At 41.4% G+C, this 18,937-nt stretch overlaps 2 protein-coding genes across 11 annotated transcripts in view; one reads left to right on the forward strand and one right to left on the reverse strand.

The window, feature by feature from the left end:
• Positions 1 to 356: 356 nt before the first annotated feature.
• Positions 357 to 13,373, forward strand: LOC109981730 (T-complex protein 11 homolog). The gene is made up of 10 exons (XM_020630655.3): positions 357 to 519; positions 1,822 to 1,902; positions 2,027 to 2,156; positions 2,278 to 2,398; positions 3,645 to 3,865; positions 5,089 to 5,225; positions 6,734 to 6,915; positions 8,060 to 8,241; positions 8,711 to 8,883; positions 10,986 to 13,373. The coding sequence occupies exons 2-10, from the start codon at positions 1,824 to 1,826 to the stop codon at positions 11,216 to 11,218; spliced, it is 1,458 nt and encodes a 485-aa protein (XP_020486311.2). The 5' UTR covers positions 357 to 519; positions 1,822 to 1,823; the 3' UTR covers positions 11,219 to 13,373.
• A 747-nt stretch (positions 13,374 to 14,120) lies between these two features.
• The window catches only part of anks1ab (ankyrin repeat and sterile alpha motif domain containing 1Ab), a 45,266-nt gene continuing 40,449 nt past the window's right edge, over positions 14,121 to 18,937 (reverse strand). For 3 of the 10 annotated variants that reach the window (XM_065955116.1, XM_065955120.1, XM_065955119.1), the window contains 2 exons: positions 18,356 to 18,453; positions 14,121 to 16,661 (listed from right to left, as the gene is read on the reverse strand). In XM_065955116.1, coding sequence (XP_065811188.1) covers positions 16,618 to 16,661; positions 18,356 to 18,453 — 142 coding nt within the window. In that variant the 3' untranslated portion in view covers positions 14,121 to 16,617. Of the gene's footprint in view, positions 18,454 to 18,937 lie in introns of all 10 variants that reach the window. The other 7 variants (XM_065955115.1, XM_065955114.1, XM_065955121.1 and 4 more) reach the window with 3 other exon arrangements.

Here is an 18,937-nt window from a genome sequence, read left to right on the forward strand (position 1 = left end):
GCTGCTGCTTTCTGCGTTGTTTCCAGTGAGTTACAAATTCAGATTCAAACAATAAACAGGTACGATGAGTTTTCTTTCAAACGCTGTATTGTGTCAGCTGTTTGTACCGTCAGAGGGGCGAGAGCAGACACGACCGACCCGCCCCCCTGTTTTCATTTGAGAACGGACCGTACCAAGTAAAGCGTCGCCTTTTACTGATTTCTGTGTACAAACGAATAAAAGTAAATCACTCTAAACATGTATATTCTCCTATCAATCGAGTTACGCTGTTTTAAGTTGAATTGAACATGTGTTACAACGATTAAAGCGTCCTTTTTTTTGTTTAAACCACCCCCATATCTAAATGAGAATGGTTTAGTCCAGGTTCAAACTCGATGATGTTGCTGTACGTGGATTTTAAACGGCTGATACATTGTTACCTGAACGTAACAACAACGTAACATTTGAATGTTACAAAGTTTTACATTACATTTTTCTTTTGTTGAATTTCTTTCAAGGTCAACGAAAAGCCAACAACAGGTAAGTTTGACCGGATTTTCAATAATTTCCTGACATAATGGTAGATTTTTAATTACAGATGTTTTTACCAGGTGAGGAAAGAAACTACTCAAAACACTAAGATATATATATATTTTTTTACACAATTTTAAACGTTTTACTTTCACATTGAGACTAAGTTACAGTACGAATCAAAGTCAATAAATTCAGTTTCATTAGTTATAAGTTAGGAAACAAAACTTCATTACTCTTTCTCGGTAATTCTCAGATTGGTTATGATAAAAAGGTTTTGAAGTAGGATAAATGACCATGCCTTTAAACTAAGAAAGGTAAATAATAATCCACTACACTGAAACGGGCTTATCTGCAGTAAGCTTTACTCATTGTCTGTAATATTTATAGATTGATTGTGATTAATTGCATTTATTTATGTGTCATGCACACAAAGTGCCCAACCCTCATGGGTTTATAAGACACTAAATATTCAGTTGCAGTGGTTTAACATTTCACAACAATACAAAGTGAAATGTTCCTTTTACAGTTCAGTCTTAAACAGTGTATTTGGTCTTTTCTCCCAGCATGCTTTGCAGATAAAATCTGCTACAAAAAAGGTTCCTCTTCCAATTCAAAACTCAAATTTTTCATAATCATCTAACCAGAAGAAATCAACATTAATGGAAGACCTTTTCCAAAAAAGAACATCCATTATATCATCATATGTCATTAATAGATTAATGTAATAAATATTACAGTTCTTTTATGGACTGAGTTCATCCTCCATCACGGCTTATTTAAACTAAAATCACATTGTGACGTTTTTAAATGACAGTTTTAGTTTCTGCCAATAAAATTATATTTTTTGAACATTGTTTTTATTAATCGTCAACTACAATGTACAAATATATGACCACATACTGTAAATGAACCATCACTCCCTCCCTAATACAATTATTTTTTAGGGTTTTAAATGGCTTGTTTTCATTGTTATGAGGCTGCTTATGGGTTTAATGATTCATGTGTTATTGCCTTGCTGCCCTTTGAGATGTACTCAGATTTGTTTGATAATCCAAAACAAAAATATAGAGTTCACTGATGACAAAGAAGAGCTTTGATTTACACATTTGAATAGTTGAAATTCTGTCATTTTCTGTTTTGCAGGTATAAAGCCTATGTTCTGTTAGATGTGTCACTATTTATTCTAACGATAATTAGACTTAATTGTATTTTTCTTTGTACCCAATGTTACATCCATTTCGACTGATTTCTTCAAGCTCTGTTGGGTTGATTGTTCACCGAGTCATTTAAATGTCTATGTTGTTGCAGAAATGCCGAATCAAAGAGACGAGGCGGCTGGCGATTCCCCCGCTGACCTTCCCTGTCTGGAAAAACTTGACTCTCCTACGGGTAAGACGCTTTATGACGCTGGTTATTGTTTTCAGGCACGTTCAGGGACCATCAGTAATTGAATTATTACCACGGTGGCAGTTTTAATTATCTGTGGGTGTGTGTGTCCTGTCGGTGGTGTCAGGGAGCCCACCCACCGCCTCATTATCCAGTCTGATGGAGCTGGAAAATTGTGTCTCCAACCTGAGCCTCGCACACGAGATAGTGGTGAACAGAGACTTCTGCTTCAAACCCAAAAGCCCTCCTACAGACAGGCAAGAAAAACACTCTCCATCACAGCCTGAGTGACCTGCGTTGATCTTATTACCCAAAATAAATGGATGGTTTAATGTCTTTGAGCTGTTCCTCTGATCTGTTTTTTTTTTTCTTGTGTAGCCTGGAGGGCAGAGTGACAGAGATTGTTCATAGGGCGTTTTGGGACAGTCTTCAAGAGCAGCTGAACACTGATCCTCCAAACTACAGCCACGCCGTCGTTCTGCTCCAAGAAGTCAAGACTGTGAGTGTTTTATGGTATTAAATCAGAGGCATTAGAGACAAAGGAGAAGGGTCTACTGAGCTCTCTGATGCCATTCATCCTCATATATTTACAGATCAGCACAACAGTGTGTGAAATATAGACAAATGACGCATAGATGGGCATGATTTCAGACCCTATTAGAGCTATCTATTAGAGCGACTTGGAAATAAACATGATATATTTACCAGAGTTTTATTGCTGGGGCGGCTGGGGCTCAGTGGTAGAGTCGGCCGTCTCTCAACTGGAAGGTTGGGGGTTCAATACCCAGCTCCTGCAGCAACATACAATGCTGCTGTTTTTATCCTGCACTACAACGGGCCAAATGCAACGAAATTTCGTTCTTATCTGCACTGTAAAGTACAAGTTTGAATGACAATAAAGAAAGTCTAAGTCTAAGTCTAAGTCTAACATGTCAGATGTTACCTTGGGCAAGACACTTATCCCCAAGTTGCTCCCGCTGCTTGGATTATTTAATACTAATGGACACTTTACATATAAACCATTACCATCTGTGTGAATGTGTAGGTGTGACCTGCGGTGTAAATGCTCTTGTTTTCACCATCGTGGGACGCCAAAACTGAAAATGAATCTCGATAAATTGCCCAGCCCTACAGCTTATGCTACAGTTATTAATGTGAGAAATACTTGTGCACTAAAAAAAAAAAGGATGCACACAGACACATGCTTTATCACGGGCAGGCTTTGTTACTTCCTGGAATGTCCACTGGTCGCCTGGCAACCTCACACCGACTAAAGAACTTCTCTGAGTAAAAAAGCACACAAGTGTAGACACTGTGGACTGTTCTTCTCAGTGTGATGACGATTTGTTTCCTGCGTTGACACAGAATCATACAGTGAAAAAGAATCAGATATACATACTGTATGTATTATAATTAAGGAGCCTCTGTATGAACACATGGTTAATGAGAACTCCGTGTGGGTCTGTGCCTCAAACACATCTTTGAACAGCATGTACACAAACACAACACTATCCCTCTTTAAGCATAAAAAAGCAAATCACAGCACCAGCCTGCTGATTAATCAGTTAAGCTCTACCAGGGATTAATTTTATTAGATTTATTTTGGATTACATTCGTAGGATTAACTGATATATATAATCTGTTTTTATGTCGAGTACCTTGTTATAATCCACAGCACTGATGCTCTTAACAACATGAACCCTGAAGGATAAACAGACTAAAGACAGCCTCTCATGTGTTTCCAGATGCTTCAGTCCCTGCTGCTGCCGGGTCACGTCAGACTGAGGTCCCAGCTGGATGAGGTCCTGGACATGGATCTGATCCGCCAGCAGGTGGACCATGGAGCTCTGGATCTCCACAGACTGTCTGCATACATCATCAACACCATGGCCTCTTTATGCGCACCTGTACGTGACCCACACATCCGAGCACTCAGGGACCTGCAGGACCCTGTGGAGCTCCTGAGGTGAGGGGCCGGTTCACATGAACCTTCAAGAGAATACCTGTGTTTAAAAGAAGAAATATGTACAACTCATGGTGGTTGTATGACCTATTCCCCAGTCCTGTAGCTGAATGCATTTCCCTTTATAACAATGCTAGACTGCATTATGGCCTCCAATTTAAAACACTGTCTTTACTCTAAAAAATAAAACAGCTGAGTTTCTGACCTTCAGATCAATAATAGGCCGTAATAAAGTAATGACATTTTACATCAGCTGCCAGTGCAGCAGGGTCAATATGCTGCAGGTAACACAACTTTCTGCTGTTATTTTTCTTGACAGGATTTTAATAATGAAACATTCTTCATTTATTATCCTGACTGGAATGCAACAGGTGTAAAGGTCTCTCTCCAACTTTGTAATTAAAGCCTCTCCTCAGTTCTTAGTAAGTTCTTGCTATTCTTAAAACTAGTGAATGACAAACTTCATGCCACCCCTTCATAAGTCTGTGCCAGTTGAGTCGGTTGGGCCACCCATGCAGGTCAACAGTCGGGACACTCCCCTGAGTCATTTAGTCTACCTTTTGATCTCAATGTTTTGTAGTATGAGCTTTTAAAAAACGTTTAAAAAAAATGTTGGTTTCTGAATTTTAGCCTGACAGGCACCTGTGAAGAAAAGCAAACAAGATCCGCACACCAAGAAGGTCCCATTTGAAGGATTTCTTGAGTGATGTTTTGAGCCAACATGCACTCCCTCAGATTGAATAGAAAGGGGAACCACTTTGTGAGTGGACTAATGATTTTTTTTTCACTCTGAAGCTTACAGTACACCATACTACTCATGCAGATGATGAGAAATCTTTAAGAAGCATTAAACAACCATTAGGCATTGTGAAAACACTACAGAGTCATCTTTTAGTCTGTAAATGAGGCGCAAACTGGAGCTAAATCTGACTCGCATTCGGAGGTTACCAGTAAATATTAGACATCAGTGATTAAAGGAAGCCTGCCAGCTTCACTTGAGATGCTGTACATCTAATTATGCATCCATACCTCCAGTCACTGAGAAGAAGACCTTTATTTTACTTATTGGTTTCTTCTTTCCCTCTGTCCCTCTTCCTCTTCTTTATGTAGAGCACTTCTTCTGTTTTCAGGATTGGGTATGACTTAAAAAAGCTTTCTTGGGTTTAAACGTTTTTCAGTAACTTACAACAATACACTCGCATATAATCCTCCTGCCTGTTGCTCAGGGAGATCTTCCGCGTCCTGGGTCTGATGAAGACAGACATGGTAAACTTCACCGTCCAGAGCCTGAGGCCTCACCTCCTGCAGCAGGCCGTGCAGTACGAGAGGACCAAGTTCCAGCAGATCCTGGACCAGCAGTCAGGTAAGGACGAGGAGGCGTGATGGATGAGGAAGGTGACTTTCTGGCAGTAAAATATATGGTTGTGGCATATTTCACTTTTCAATTAAAGTGATTTTGACCCTTGACGCTGTAAAGCAGGAGCCTGCCATTTCTCAGCGTTTCATAGATTAGGTGAAGAGCATGACAGCCAATCAGTGAACTTTATTCTGTCTGAGTGCAGCTGGCAGAGTGACAGGACCCTCAGTGCTGACACAGTGATGTTAGCCCTGCTACTAAAGAGTTTATTTTATCCCCTATAAGTAAATCGGGGAGAATTGGTCAGCAAATGTATTTCAAGCATTTTTTCATCTTTGTAGAGTGAAGCAAATGTGCTGCATACAGAAGCCCTGAGAGGACCTGCATCCATACAATTTATCTTACATTGTGGTAACAAGTAAACATGGTTTTTCTCAGGATCTTGACTTATTTATGTTGTAGTCTTGAGCTAAGAATTCTGGTGAGATAATGAGTTGATGCCGTGTTCTCGAGAACTCAAGAAAACCAGCCTTGTTATCCTGAAGTTACCAGATGAATACGTCAAGGTCTGGAGAAAGCTACCGGGAATTATTTTCTCAGTTATCACAGGGAAAACTGAGTAAAATAATATCTGTGGATTTATGTCAGCCCGGCGTCGCCGTACGACTGAATTGTTTACGATGCATGACCAAAACTCATGATTCATGTGCTCACACTGCACGACGACCTGAGAGCTCACACTGTACGAGTAAAGTCGTGATGGAGCATTCACAATTATCAATAGAAAACTCCCACAGACGGAGGTTGAAGTCTGATTTATGTGTATTTACATTGTTTCATATGCTTAGCTCAAACATTCACACCTGCCAAAACGCTCTCTCTCTCTCTCTCTCTCTCTCCCACACATCAGCTTCTTCCATATACACAAGTCTACTAGCAGCTAAATGACAACAAATATTCCCTTTCAGTTAGAGGTCTGCATACATTTCCTTTCACTGTTTCTGTAACGATAGGAGGGGAAGACACATTTGAACAGGCATGCCTGTTATTGTCATGGTGATTTTGTCTGCTGTCTGTCACTTTTTGCGCAGACACAATTAGGGAAAGAAAGCCCTGAAGTCGGGGGAATTTGGCTCGTGGCTCTGCACTCGCTGTGCGTGTGTGTGCAGTGGTAACAACCAAAAATATCAAACATGCCAGAAAATCATCCGAGGGGTCGGGAGCAGCTGATCGGGACGCGATCAAATGTCCTGCCTCGAGTCATAAGACTCAAAAGCGGGTTTTAAATCGGCCTGAAATGTACGCCTGGCGTTCGGGCTTCTCTTGCTGCAAACACAATAAAATTAGTTTAAGTTTTAACACTTAAAACAACTAATTTATTTTAAACTGAACAAGAAACACCTTGTCTGTATATGGCAATAACTACCTTTTAAATCTATTGATTAAGTGTAAATACGTGTGCCTCGTGTACCTGTTGATGTCTTTGTCATCTGTATTGTATTGTTTTTCTCCAGCCTCTCTGGACTACACCAGCGCTTGGCTCCTGGCAGCAGCGTCAGAGGAGGCGATGGCCGTCAGAGCTCAGTCTGACTCTCCCGCTCCTGACAGCAGAGGTCCTGTCAGCCCCACTGCTGTCCTCACCAGGGCCTACATGCGCCTGCTTCACTGGGACCCACACGACCAGAAATATCCCGAGGTCAAAAATTATGTCACACAGCACTCTGTCTTTTTTCATCGCGGTGATATTTTATTGATTATGGGGGAATTTTCAACTTTCCCTACACACTCCTCCTCACCCTGCCGCATGTTAAAGCATGTGACACCACATTAGAGCTCATGTGGCGTTGTAGATCAGAGGCTCACAACCTTTTTTTTTTTTTATCTGAGGCAGCCACGCAGCCCTGTCAGGTTGAATCAAGTACCCCTTCATCAACATCAGCCAACATGATCCTAATGTGTTCACTGGAAATGATCTCAAAAACTGTTATTTCACACCATAAATCATGAAACATTATAGATCTATATCAATTTATGTTCATGATACTTAAAGTTTAGGAATGTTTTCACATTGAACTAATAAACTAGTCAGAAGTCATTTCTATTTTTACTTTTATCTCATATGCTCATGATCGACAAGACCCAGAGGCCAAATGATCATCTTTTAACTGCTTCTTTTGTCTGATCAGCAGTGGGTTTCCAAACGTCTCGGCCCATGACCCCCAAAAATAGGTGCTAGAGACTGAACACTAGAACATTAGAACACAACAGTCTGAACAGCGTAACTAAATTTTAGTAATGTATTGTAAGAAATACTACAAGTAGAACATGAGTCATTTCTTGAACTACCTTTTTGTATATTGTCACAATAATGGTTCAAATATGCAATTTTAAGTTTGTATATTTTTATATGTTTTGGAAGAATTTTCACGACCCCCTTCTTAGTGTCTCTCCCAGGGGTCCCAACCCCCACTTTGAGAACCACTGGTCTTAAACACAAAGACAAATTAGTTTTCTTGATAATAAAAAAAACTTATCGGTGGAGGGTCTAATATCTCTTTCTTTGAGCTAAAAATCTCAGCTGTTGATTTTTTTTAACTTCATTAAGGAATTAAGGAACAGCTTATCTATTTGACTTTTTCAAATGATTTTTTCTTCATAAGCTATCATTGTAAACAATCTATTTTAGCCTTAAACAATTTCAACCACATGTCTATTACTTTACCTACTTAAGTAGGTTTACCCATCACTATAAGCTAACTGTTTCATCTATGTGTCCACAGGAGTTATTTTTTGGTTGTTTATATATTTGGCTAAATTGAGCTGTTTACTTCCTCACACAGACTGCTCTGATGGACCGAGCTCGCCTGGACGCTCTGGGACAGCAGCTCCAGATGTTGGTCTTGGAGGCCTCGGTGCTGCTCTTGACCAGCGCTCATTGTGGAGGCTCTGTTTTCTCCCTGCAGGGGTTTGTAGGTAAACTCAGGCCCGCCATCGCTGCCCTGCTGGAGGGCAGTCACACCAGGTAAGAGGAGGATTTGGTGATGCTTGTACTGGCTGTCATGGAGAACAGGTATTGTATGAGAAGGAAACCAATGGAGGTGACAGCAGGCTACTAGCTTGTCAAGACCGATGCAGCTAACCTCATTCTTTCTGTTCGAGAGAAGGGCCGTCATGATTAGAGGATAAATGTGGAGCAGCAGCAGCAGCTTGTGATATTCAAAGCCTGCTCACACTCTGGTCCAAGCTGCAATAAAAAAGTAGCACAGGCTATTTCTCCCTTAATCACCTTTATTAAAATGTCCTTTAATTTAATCCAAACCTCTTTTGAGACTGTGATGCTATTAAAGACCCTCATTTATTGACTCCCCCCCCCCCCGAGTTCCTTTGCTCAACAGTACTTATAAATGGATACTCTCATAGCCCTGTGACCTGATACATATCTAATGAAGCCTGCTGGTGATTTGTCTGACGCTGGTTTTGTGCTGCTGCAGGGAGGCTGAGCTGAAGGCTGCACTGCTGGGGATCGGGGATGTCGTACTGCAGCAGGTGACCGAAGCTGTGAGCGGCCAGGGAGGAGCAGCGCTGCCCAAGGAGAGCCTGGATCTGCTGAGAGGACAAATATCTGAGCTGTGGAAGCACAACAACCCTGTCCGCACACTCATAGGTCAGCCCGAGAGAGCGACACAAATTTAATTTCTACCAGATTATTATTTTATGGTTCTTTATTTAAGATGTGGTTAAGAAAATGATGATCCATCAGACAGAAGAAAAAAGAAAACTTCCAGAGCTATTTAAAACTATTACAGATAAAGAGAGTGAAGAATATTTTTACCTGTCAGAAGATATCAGCTCTCAATCAGTGTTTTTTTTCCCCCTGAGATTCATCTTCCCATCATTTACGTGAATGATGTTCATGTCTGAAATATATATTTTTTTAAAGTCAAAGGTGTTGTGTGGCTATTCCCTTGAGGCCAAAGTGACGTCCTTGTATTGGTTGTTTTCTCCAGTCGACACTCCAAGTTAACCTCCAATCACCATCGTCATGTTTTATCTATTTCTATTCTACACTAATTATTTATCTTATTATATTTAACGCCTCTGACTGTACTTACTAGTTGTCTTCTTTTTTTTACTCTTCTTCTATGTTCATTGTACCTTCACAAAAACACAAAGGTCAGTTCCTTATGTGTGTAAACCTACTTGGTAATATACCAGATTCTGATTGCGATATGGAGAAAAAAACAAAAAACAATTCTTATATTTAATGAGCTGGAACCAGAGAACTGTTGGGTTTTCTTCTCTTTAAAAATGAATCCAATAATTTAGTCAATATCAAAATAGTCACAGAATAGTATTCTGTTAACTGATTAATTGAAGCACATCACTTTCAGAGTTGTTATTGGTGAGTATGTAAGTGTAGATAGATGAGTCCAGGTCGGTCACTGTTTTTTTTTTTTTTTTTTTTTGAGAACTCTGACTTTTTAGGGTTTTTATTGGCTCCTACAGCCACATGTCCGATGTGTTCTTGGGCAAGACACCTAACCCTAAGTTGCTCCTGCTGCGTCGCCGACGGTGTATGAATGGGACTAGTTAAAACTGATGGACACACTCAGCAGCCTCTGCCATCAGTGTGTGAATGTGTAGGTGTGACCTGTAGTGTGAAAGCGCTTTGAGTAGTCAGAAGGTCAGAAAAGCTCAAGTCCATTTACCATAAAAGCCTTCACAGCCTGGTTGTATATTTTAAAATGTAAGAGATGCACAAACTTCACTAAACAGTTGAAACATGTATCATGTAAATTAGTTTAGGTTATCTTTGTCTACATGTTGAAATGAAATGTGTGCTGCTGCAGAGAGCTGACTTCTCTCTCTGTCTTCTTCCTTCCTCTCTCTCTTCTTCCTCCCTCTCTCTCTTCTTCCTCCTTCTCTCTCTTCTTCCTCCCTCTCACCCCTCTCTCTCTCTCTCTCTTCTTCCTCCCTCTCTCTCTTCTTCCTCCCTCTCACCCCTCCCTCTCTCTCTCTCTCTCTTCTTCCTCCCTCTCACCCCTCTCTCTCTCTCTCTCTCTTCTTCCTCCCTCTCACCCCTCTCTCTCTCTCTCTCTCTTCTTCCTCCCTCTCACCCCTCTCTCTCTCTCTCTCTCTTCTTCCTCCCTCTCACCTCTCTCTCTTCTTCCCCCCTCTCTCTCTCTTCTTCCTCCCTCTCACCCCTCTCTATCTCTTCTTCCTCCCTCTCACCCCTCTCTCTCATCTTCCTCTCTCTCTCTTCTTCCTCCCTCTCTCTCTCTCTCTTTTCTCCCTCTCATCTCTCTCTCTCTTCTTCATCCCTCTCTCTCTCTCCTCTTCTTCCTCCCTCTCACCCCTCTCTCTCTCTTCTTCATCCCTCTCTCTCTCTCCTCTTCTTCCTCCCTCTCACCCCTCTCTCTCTCTCTTCTTCCTCCCTCTCTCTCTCTCCTCTTCTTCCTCCCTCTCACCCCTCTCTCTCTCTTTTTCCCCCCTCTCTCTCTCTTCTTCCTCCCTCTCACCCCCCTCTCTCTCTCTTCTTCCTCCCTCTCACCCCTCTCTCTCTCTCTCTCTCTTCTTCCTCATTCTCACCCTCTCTCTCTCTCTTCTTCCTCCCTCTCACCCCTCTCTCTCTCTCTCTCCCTCTGTCTCTCCCTCTCTCTCTCTTTTCTCCCTCTCATCCCTCTCTCTCTCTTCTTCCTCTCTCTCTCTCTCCTCTTCTTCCTCCCTCTCACCTCTCTCTCTCTCCTCCTCCTCTTGATCAAACAGGAGAAAGGGTACAGGGCTTCCTCCAGGCCATGCTGCAGGGCGGCCCTGCTAAGAGGAGTCCAGAGCTGCCTGCTTCCCTCAGGCTAGTGGGCGCTGAGCTAGCCGAGCTGGGGACGGCCTTTGGGCGAATCGTCCACTTCAACAGAACGGTCTTTGGTCCTTTCTTTGCACCCATCCTCAGGAGGCTGCTGCTCCCACCAGGAGAGGCCGAGACCGCGGAGGACTCACGCTGAGCTGAGGGTGACCCAGACAGCGTCCCGGTGAACTAAACATAAGCTGCAATTTGATGGCTAGCATTAGCCATGGAGTGTAAATACAGTGTGTGGGAGTGTTTGAGAGAAAGACGTTTATAGTCACAGAATATATGTATATTATATTTTTTTTAGTTTTTCAACAAAAAAACATTTATCAGTTCATGAGGCAGATGCTGAATCATAAGCAGCAGAAAAACATGAAAACCTAAAACGCCGTGTGAAAAAAAACAAGCCAGTTTATACCTGGACAGAAAATAATGAATAGTTCTTTGTAACGTGTTAATGAGACATGGCATTAAGAGTTGTTACAAGTACCTGATGTAAATTCTTAAAACCTTTTTGTGCACCTTTTTTTAATTTTCCTGTTAAACACATTTGTTAGATTTCAAACGATTGAATTCATCTCGAGATAAAAACACACTCAGGAAAACACAAAAGTACCAAAGATGATGCTAACAGGTTGTAAATAGTACTTCTCATTTTGAAATGATGCTGGTTTCTTTTCTTAGCTTGACGTTCACAGATTATTTTGTAGAATTTACCAAAGACAGCGTGCACTTTCTTCTCTTTTCTTTCTTTAAACACCTTTGCATATAAACCCAAAATGTACTCAGTGTTTCCCCTGAGGTTGTAGGGGTTAGTGGGGGAGGAGCCAAAATAGAACTAATAGAATAAAAGTATTAATATCCTGTGAGTAACCATGGTTACACTTACAACAGGCTGAGTTAATCATAAAGGGAAGCAAACTAAAAGCTTTTTCTCCAACAACGCAAAGCCCAGGATGTAACAGTGAGGTAAAAAACAAAATGGACTGACGTTGAAAAGCTCATGATAGATAAGGAGACGTATGGAAGGCCTGGTTTGCTGCACAATCCAAATCTTTGTCAAAACTCATCATTTTCAGCTTGTAAGTCTCACTAAGTGGCTGGAAAGTTGAAAACAATAACACACATTCAGCCTAACGGGAGGACAATTCAGTCTTTGATGTGCGACCAACAGGAGGGTTTTATAAATATGGTCTACTTCCTGTGAGTGTGATTATTATAAAAGCCTGTGAAAGCTAAAACTTTGAAAGGAGAGATTGGATGTTTTGTTCCTCCAGTTCCTTCCTTTGCATTTCTGTTCAATCTTACAATCATTTTACAGACTTGTTTTATGTTGTATTATCCAACAAAGAGGACATGAGGTTTATATCCATTTTAATCAAATTCAACAAATTGATAAGAACGGTAAACATTGCAGAGAAAAAGACAGATGATGTAACTTGGAACAACTTGGGCAGAAAAAAAATGTTCACTATGATAAATTATAAAACTTTCTTTTTTCATCAGTGATCTATCGTATTTCTGTATCTTAAAGCAACATTATGTAGGGATTCAGTTTGGTGTGCTTAGTTTTGGCGCCCTCCAAAGGTCTCAGAGTGCAACTGCACCATTGTGAAACACAAAGGAAGCTGTTACTCCACCTCTTCATAGACAGCATGTGTTTGTTGGGTGGCGTGAGAAGCCAAAGAAGCATGTTGACTGACTAGATACAGTAAAATAACCAGATTTTGTGCAAATCTGACTTTTCTAGTGTTATCATTCTGTTGTTTGCAAACTGTTTGCAGGTGTATTCAGCTGTTACCTCGATGTCTACAGGCTGTGGCTAGACGGCTACATTGGGGAGGCTAACTTATAATGCGAGTTGAGATAGGTTTGTACGGTTCCAAACTTTAAGATCGACACACAACTTTTTTTTTTTGCATGAGACGCAACTTGGGTTAGATGAGTTTCTGCACCCGGTTCAGCTGCTAAACTCGAGGCAACGATGACACAGATAACGTTACAGCCTAACGTTATGGCGCTATGTGTTATAAATAAAATCTGCAGGATTGTCACTTTCCCATTATCAGTGGGTTACATCGTGCAGGTGACCAGGGCGCTCAGTGGACACATCAGAAGCCATCCTAAAAGTCGAAAGTTTATTGTTCTATTAGATCGACTTTGAAACTTTTGTTTTAAGGTGGAAAAGTGATATAGTGTTGCTTTAAGGACATGAATACATACGAGTGGATAACTGAGATACTAGTCATGATAAAGTGTTGTGTAATTCCAATCGTGGTACGCAAACTAAAATGTGCTAAAACTTTTGAGCCAATCGCTGTTGTCCTTTGAATTTGCTACATCTCACAGCAGAGGGATGAGGAAACCTGCAGGAGTCACAGGGTTAAGCATTGTCTCAGAGATTGTCTCAGATTAATGCCTTGCAATCTTTTGAAACCAATCAGGTCTTGCAGCAACACTCCCCTCTGATTTAAAGATTTTCTGAATCGTCAATGACTCCTCCAACCAAGTACGAATAAGAACATATTCAGTCTACTGCAGCATTCAATTTTATATCTAGTGTTATTGTGCAGTGTAGAATAATTAAAGGCAACATTATTATAAACAAATGATAAAATGTTTTGCAATTCAAGCACAGATTATGTGGATTCCTGCTTCATGTTGGGATTTGTTCGGAGGAGTCAGATCTCGGGAAATGAGCTGTAAATCTTTTTTTAATCATGCAGCACACCAAGTATTTAGCATCAAAATGACAGAGGACTTTTATAGGATTGTGATCAGCAGGCACTTAAGAAAATGGGATGCTTAGCTCTGTGACTTGAATTTAATAGAACACGATAATCACAAACCAGGGCGTTTGTTGAGATTAGAAGTTGAACCACCCACTAATCTCCATAGCAGGGAAAACACTGAACGTGTAATTGTACAGTAATTAGCCTGGTGTTGAATTTGTCACTTTAAAATCTGAACAGCTGGTGTAAAGTTTCTCTCTGTGTTTGTTTACTCGATGATAAAAAAAAAACAAACTCAAAGTTGACAACAGACTGGAGAGGGGATTCTTTTGTCATTGTATTATTTAATTTCATTAATATAATATTGCTTTGAAATTTGAAACAGTATCACATTTTCTTTGACAAACCACACTCTGTCCACAAACATGGGCAGAGCATTGTATGCTGGTACAGTTTCTTTTTTTTTTTTCCCCCTCGACATTTCATTTCCCTTAATAATTCCCAGTTTCTATCTCCAATAGACCTGAATCAATAGAAATGCTCAGTAATGGTCTATATCATAAATGGTCTACAGTGCTCTAAACATTACAGTACCTACATGACAAGATCAGAAAGTCACTTAAGAGGCCAGGAAATAGACTGAGCCTTTCCGACTGGCCTCTCTAAAGACAGGAGTGATACACAGGTCCTGCTTAGCCAGACAACAGGTTTACCGTTTGTCTGTGTGTTTGGAGTCGTATCAGGGGGCAGTGGAGGACCAAAGGGGATATACAGAGTGAGATCTAAAATGTCATAGTAGCGCTGGTTTTGGCCCTGCATGTTGCATAAGGCTTACCTCTCATTTTCCTCTCCCTTTTATTCTCTTTTCCACTGCTCTGCCCGCTAACTGAACACACGCTAAACACACTTCGCATCGGCTGCTCCCCTTCAACTCACAGCTTGGTATCCGGAAACTTGAACGCTGGGGTGAGCTACACAAGGAAAACACCAATGTTAAAAAAGACCGGTACATGCACAGCCATATCATGCCACCAAAACTTGCTTTAAATAGCTGCTGCTCATTAAAGTGTAATGCTTTTACATTATGCATCCATACTAGAGCAGGTTGTCTTGGTGACACACAAAATGGAAGAACATACGTGACAAAATGTTGGAGGAATGAAAGGCAAATGGAGACATGGAAGGGATGAGGATGAAACGCTGTATTTTTTTTTTGGTGAGGGAACATAAAAAGCAAATGGCAGATGAGTGAAGAGAGACGAGACACTGCTACGGTACATACAAAGACTGCTCAGGCCGAGTGCATCAAAGGGTACAAAACACAAAGAAACACTGCCATCATGCATCATCAGTGGAAGCTAACAGTTAACAGTCAGAACAAGGTGGCAAAGACACAGCCACGGTACCACACACAGACCAGCTACATCTTTTTAACAGTCAGTCTGCAGCCACACAGGAGCTCAATGCCTCCCTTCTCCTGCAGCACACATGAAAAAACAAGGACAGCGGACAGTGATGTTAACAGTCCAAACTCCCATGAGGACAGACAAGGAACAAGGCATACAGCACGCACAGCAGGTAGTGCACACGGGGGAGAACCCACAGATTCGTGTCGACTCCACAACGAGCATTTTTGAGTCACAGTGCAGTGAGGAATTATATTTTTTAAAGGGGGGGGGGGGTTGTTCTCGGCATAACAAATCTATTCTCATTAACATGACACCAGAGCAGCACTTGGATTTGGCTCCTTTTTAATGTGGTGGCGTTAAAACCTTTTCACTGCCGTTTGTCCTCAAGTGACATACTTTTGCATGAACTGAACCGAATTTTTAAATTGGTGTGAAACAGCATGGATACCTACCCATGTAATCATGATAATAAGATGCTATGTTGGGCGACATGCGGCAAATTGTGCTCGAGGCTCATTAATACAGTCGTCGAGTCAAATGAAATCGTGCAGACTGGAGGATGTTTTTTGTTTGGATTACAAAATTGTGAAATGTGCAACCTATGTCGGTTCACTCAATACGCTTGTGTTATCTATGTCTTTTGGGTTGTATCATGTTTTTTTGTTTTTTTGCCTCAATATCCGGATACTTTACGGTCCCCTTTTATTCACTCTTCTCCCCCCCAAGTATCTCAGTCAGACCTGGTCTATCAAGAAGCATCACAAAACGCACCGTTTGCACGGTAAGAAAAGAAAAGAAGAAAAGATATTAAAAGGGATAGTGCCATGTTTTAACACAGTGATTTCTTTTTTTTAATTGACAAGAAGAAGATGCTGTGATTATCTGCAGTCTCTCATTGCTACCATGAATGCTGAGAGACTGCAGAACGGGCAGTACAAGGCCAGGGCAAAGGCTCTCATCTGGACAGAACTGTACCATCATTAGATCACCGTCCCAACGCAGCGGGTCACAGTCATTGAAAAACACCAGGAAATCAGCAGTGTCGTCTTTTTTTTTTTTTTCTTCTTCTAGAAGCAAGGGGTTGGCGTGCAGTTGTTGGGTTGTGGTGGGTGTGATATTCAGGAAGATTTGGGGCTTAAGTTGATTATAGATAACCCGAAATAAAGTAAGGCTGTCGTCCTCGGTAAAGTGTGGTAAAGTTGTCCTCCTGTGTGTGTACACGGGTTCAGTTCTTGGTCCATATGAGTTCAGACATCAGTGATGGATTCATGATCGATCCATCGGGTTGTAATATGACTACTGTACAAATGAGTAGAAAAAAAAAACAGGTTGTTTTGCTGCATGTTGCTGTTTTTTTTATCTTTCATTGATTAATTGTCCGTCTTGCATCCCATGCTAGCAAAGCAGCCTCCTCATAGTGCCTCACAGTGGTAGATGCCTGGTAAGACAGGACAGGCTAAAAGATGGAGAAAGAAAAAAATAAATATATAACTGTCTTGAGGCAAAACAACCAAACAATCAAATAATTCATTAAATTAAAAAAAAAGAAATGATATTGAAAAAGAAAACTAAAAATAATCATTCTTCTGTTTTAAAGACTTTGTATCTGAAGTGTCTGTTCAAAGAAAAGTTAAAGATTCACTGGAGTACTGTTAATATCCCTCAAATGCTTGTGTCTAATAATTGAAGCTCCCACCAGGAGCCGGCAAACTGAGCCTAAAATAAAGACTGATAACGGGGAAGCAGCTCGATTTGCACGATGTCAGGGTTAGAAAAATCAACTGTACTGCTCACTAATTCACATGCTGATTCTGCATGGTTTGATCCTTGCAGAAAATAAAGAGTAAAAAGTGAAAATGTTGTGTAACGTTTTGGGTGGGGGGGGAACGTGCTGGACTATTTCTTGCAGACTCCCAGTAATTACGTCAAACCAGTTTGGATTTCTAAATAAAGATCATTTTCCTTGAATAAAATACTAATATAAAATAATTCAATAATCTGAAAGAAGAATAACATAGGAGGGACTTCTGGGAGCTATAAGGGGGTTGCAGTCTCACTCAGGAAAAGGAACTAGTTCAGCATGTAGCACTTCTCAAAGCACCAATTTGTCATTTTTGTACACATAGGGGTTACAAGATTTAGTGTTTGTGTTATTTCAATGCTGGTTCTTATCTTTTGTTGCTTTTTTTCACAGCCAGGCTAGCTGTTCCTCGCTTATTTGCAGTCTTTAAGCTAAGCTAAATTAGCTGGCAGCTGGCAATAGCTTCTTGTAAAGGAGATTAGATCGTAGCTTTATAGCTTGTATAGTTCTCAAATTTGTCGGGATGAACTTTTTTTTACATGGTCCCAAGACAAATAAAATAATAAATCTAACAGTTCAGAAGAGAGGGTGATATAGATATATTCTGATAGAGTTCTGATCAAGACGATCATTAAGCGTACATTTTTTAAACTTTTCTTTTAACAGTTACACAAACTGTAATACCTTAGATATTATATGAAACTGTGCAACTCTTCTGTATTCTTGAAAGTGCAACCTCAACCTTCCTGAAATATAAATTTGTTGCGACTTAAAGCCAATCCGAAGTCTACATAGAGAGCAAAATAAAAATGAGCATGCTCGTTTTGCCTGTGAAGAATCAATGTTTTTTAAAGGCCTGAAAGAGAAAAGAATAATAAAGATGCAACCTCTGGGATCTATCTGGGATTTGGAGGCAGATGCAAGTTGTCAGGAGGAGGAGGATGAGGAGGAAGAGGCAGTTTGGTTGAGAGAGCAGGGCCACTGTAAAATGACATCGGTCCAGGATCATCCGGTCCAGGGCTCCGGCATGGGCTGTAGCAGCAACAGGCGAGGGAGGCTGCCAGGTGGGGAGGAATGGGGGGGGGGGGGGGCGCAGGAGTGTTTGTCATGACGGGTAGAGAGGTTTGTGTGGGTCGCTGGGCAGGGCAAAGGAGGTTGCAGGAGTGGGCAGCCCTGAGGGATGCTATACCATCACAGTGAAAAGGCACGGGGCTCGCATGTTTATGTTTGAGTGTCTGTGTGTGTGTGAGATAAATCAAGAACCGGATGCAGGGGGGAGAGAGGGAAGCACGAGGGGGTGCAGAGGGGCGGCTGTGGGGATCCCGCCTCAGAATATGGTGGTCTCGTACTTGGTGCTGACGGGGCGCCTGTTGGAGTCCCGGTGGTCCAAGAGCCAGGTGGTGCTGCCCAGGGACTGCATGTCTGGGTCCATCTCCAGGGGGTCAATCTGCCGGAGGGGAGGGAGGGAGGAGGGACGAGAGGAGGGTGTGAGACGGGCAGCAGCCGAGGCCATTGCGTCACACTGACAAGTCCTCAGCTCACACACGTGCATGTGGATTAGAGGTACAGTCCAGTGATCATGTTATAATCACAGACACTCAGGGCTCAATCCACAACATGGATGATGTCTGACAGAAAATACTCTGTGTTAGACGCAGCAGTAAACCAAAGCCACAACCCTCTGGGAGTAAAAAAAAAAAAAAAAAAAAAGCCCTGATTAGTTGTTCAAAAGCAATGTCTGCTCTACAACAGTGGCTCCTACAAACATGGGGGCTGTTTTCATTATATAAGCAGTCAAAACACACACACTGATAAATTTACTGCGAGCTAAAAATGAATTTTAAATGGCTAAAAAAACCCTCTCAAGATAAGGCATTTTAATATATTTTTAATTCCCTGCGAATGGATGACATCTTCAGCTCAAAAAGATA

The sequence above is a fragment of the Labrus bergylta genome, chromosome 5, assembly GCF_963930695.1.
Source record: "Labrus bergylta chromosome 5, fLabBer1.1, whole genome shotgun sequence".
NCBI lineage: Eukaryota > Metazoa > Chordata > Actinopteri > Labriformes > Labridae > Labrus > Labrus bergylta.

Bases quoted from the DNA above. Each gene is read 5' to 3' on its own strand.
- LOC109981730 (XM_020630655.3), top strand. From the start codon at position 1,824: ATGCCGAATCAAAGAGACGAGGCGGCTGGCGATTCCCCCGCTGACCTT. The intron at 2,399-3,644 runs GTGAGTGTTTTA...ATGTGTTTCCAG, and splicing joins TGCTCCAAGAAGTCAAGACT to ATGCTTCAGTCCCTGCTGCT. The intron at 8,242-8,710 runs GTAAGAGGAGGA...GTGCTGCTGCAG, and splicing joins CTGGAGGGCAGTCACACCAG to GGAGGCTGAGCTGAAGGCTG.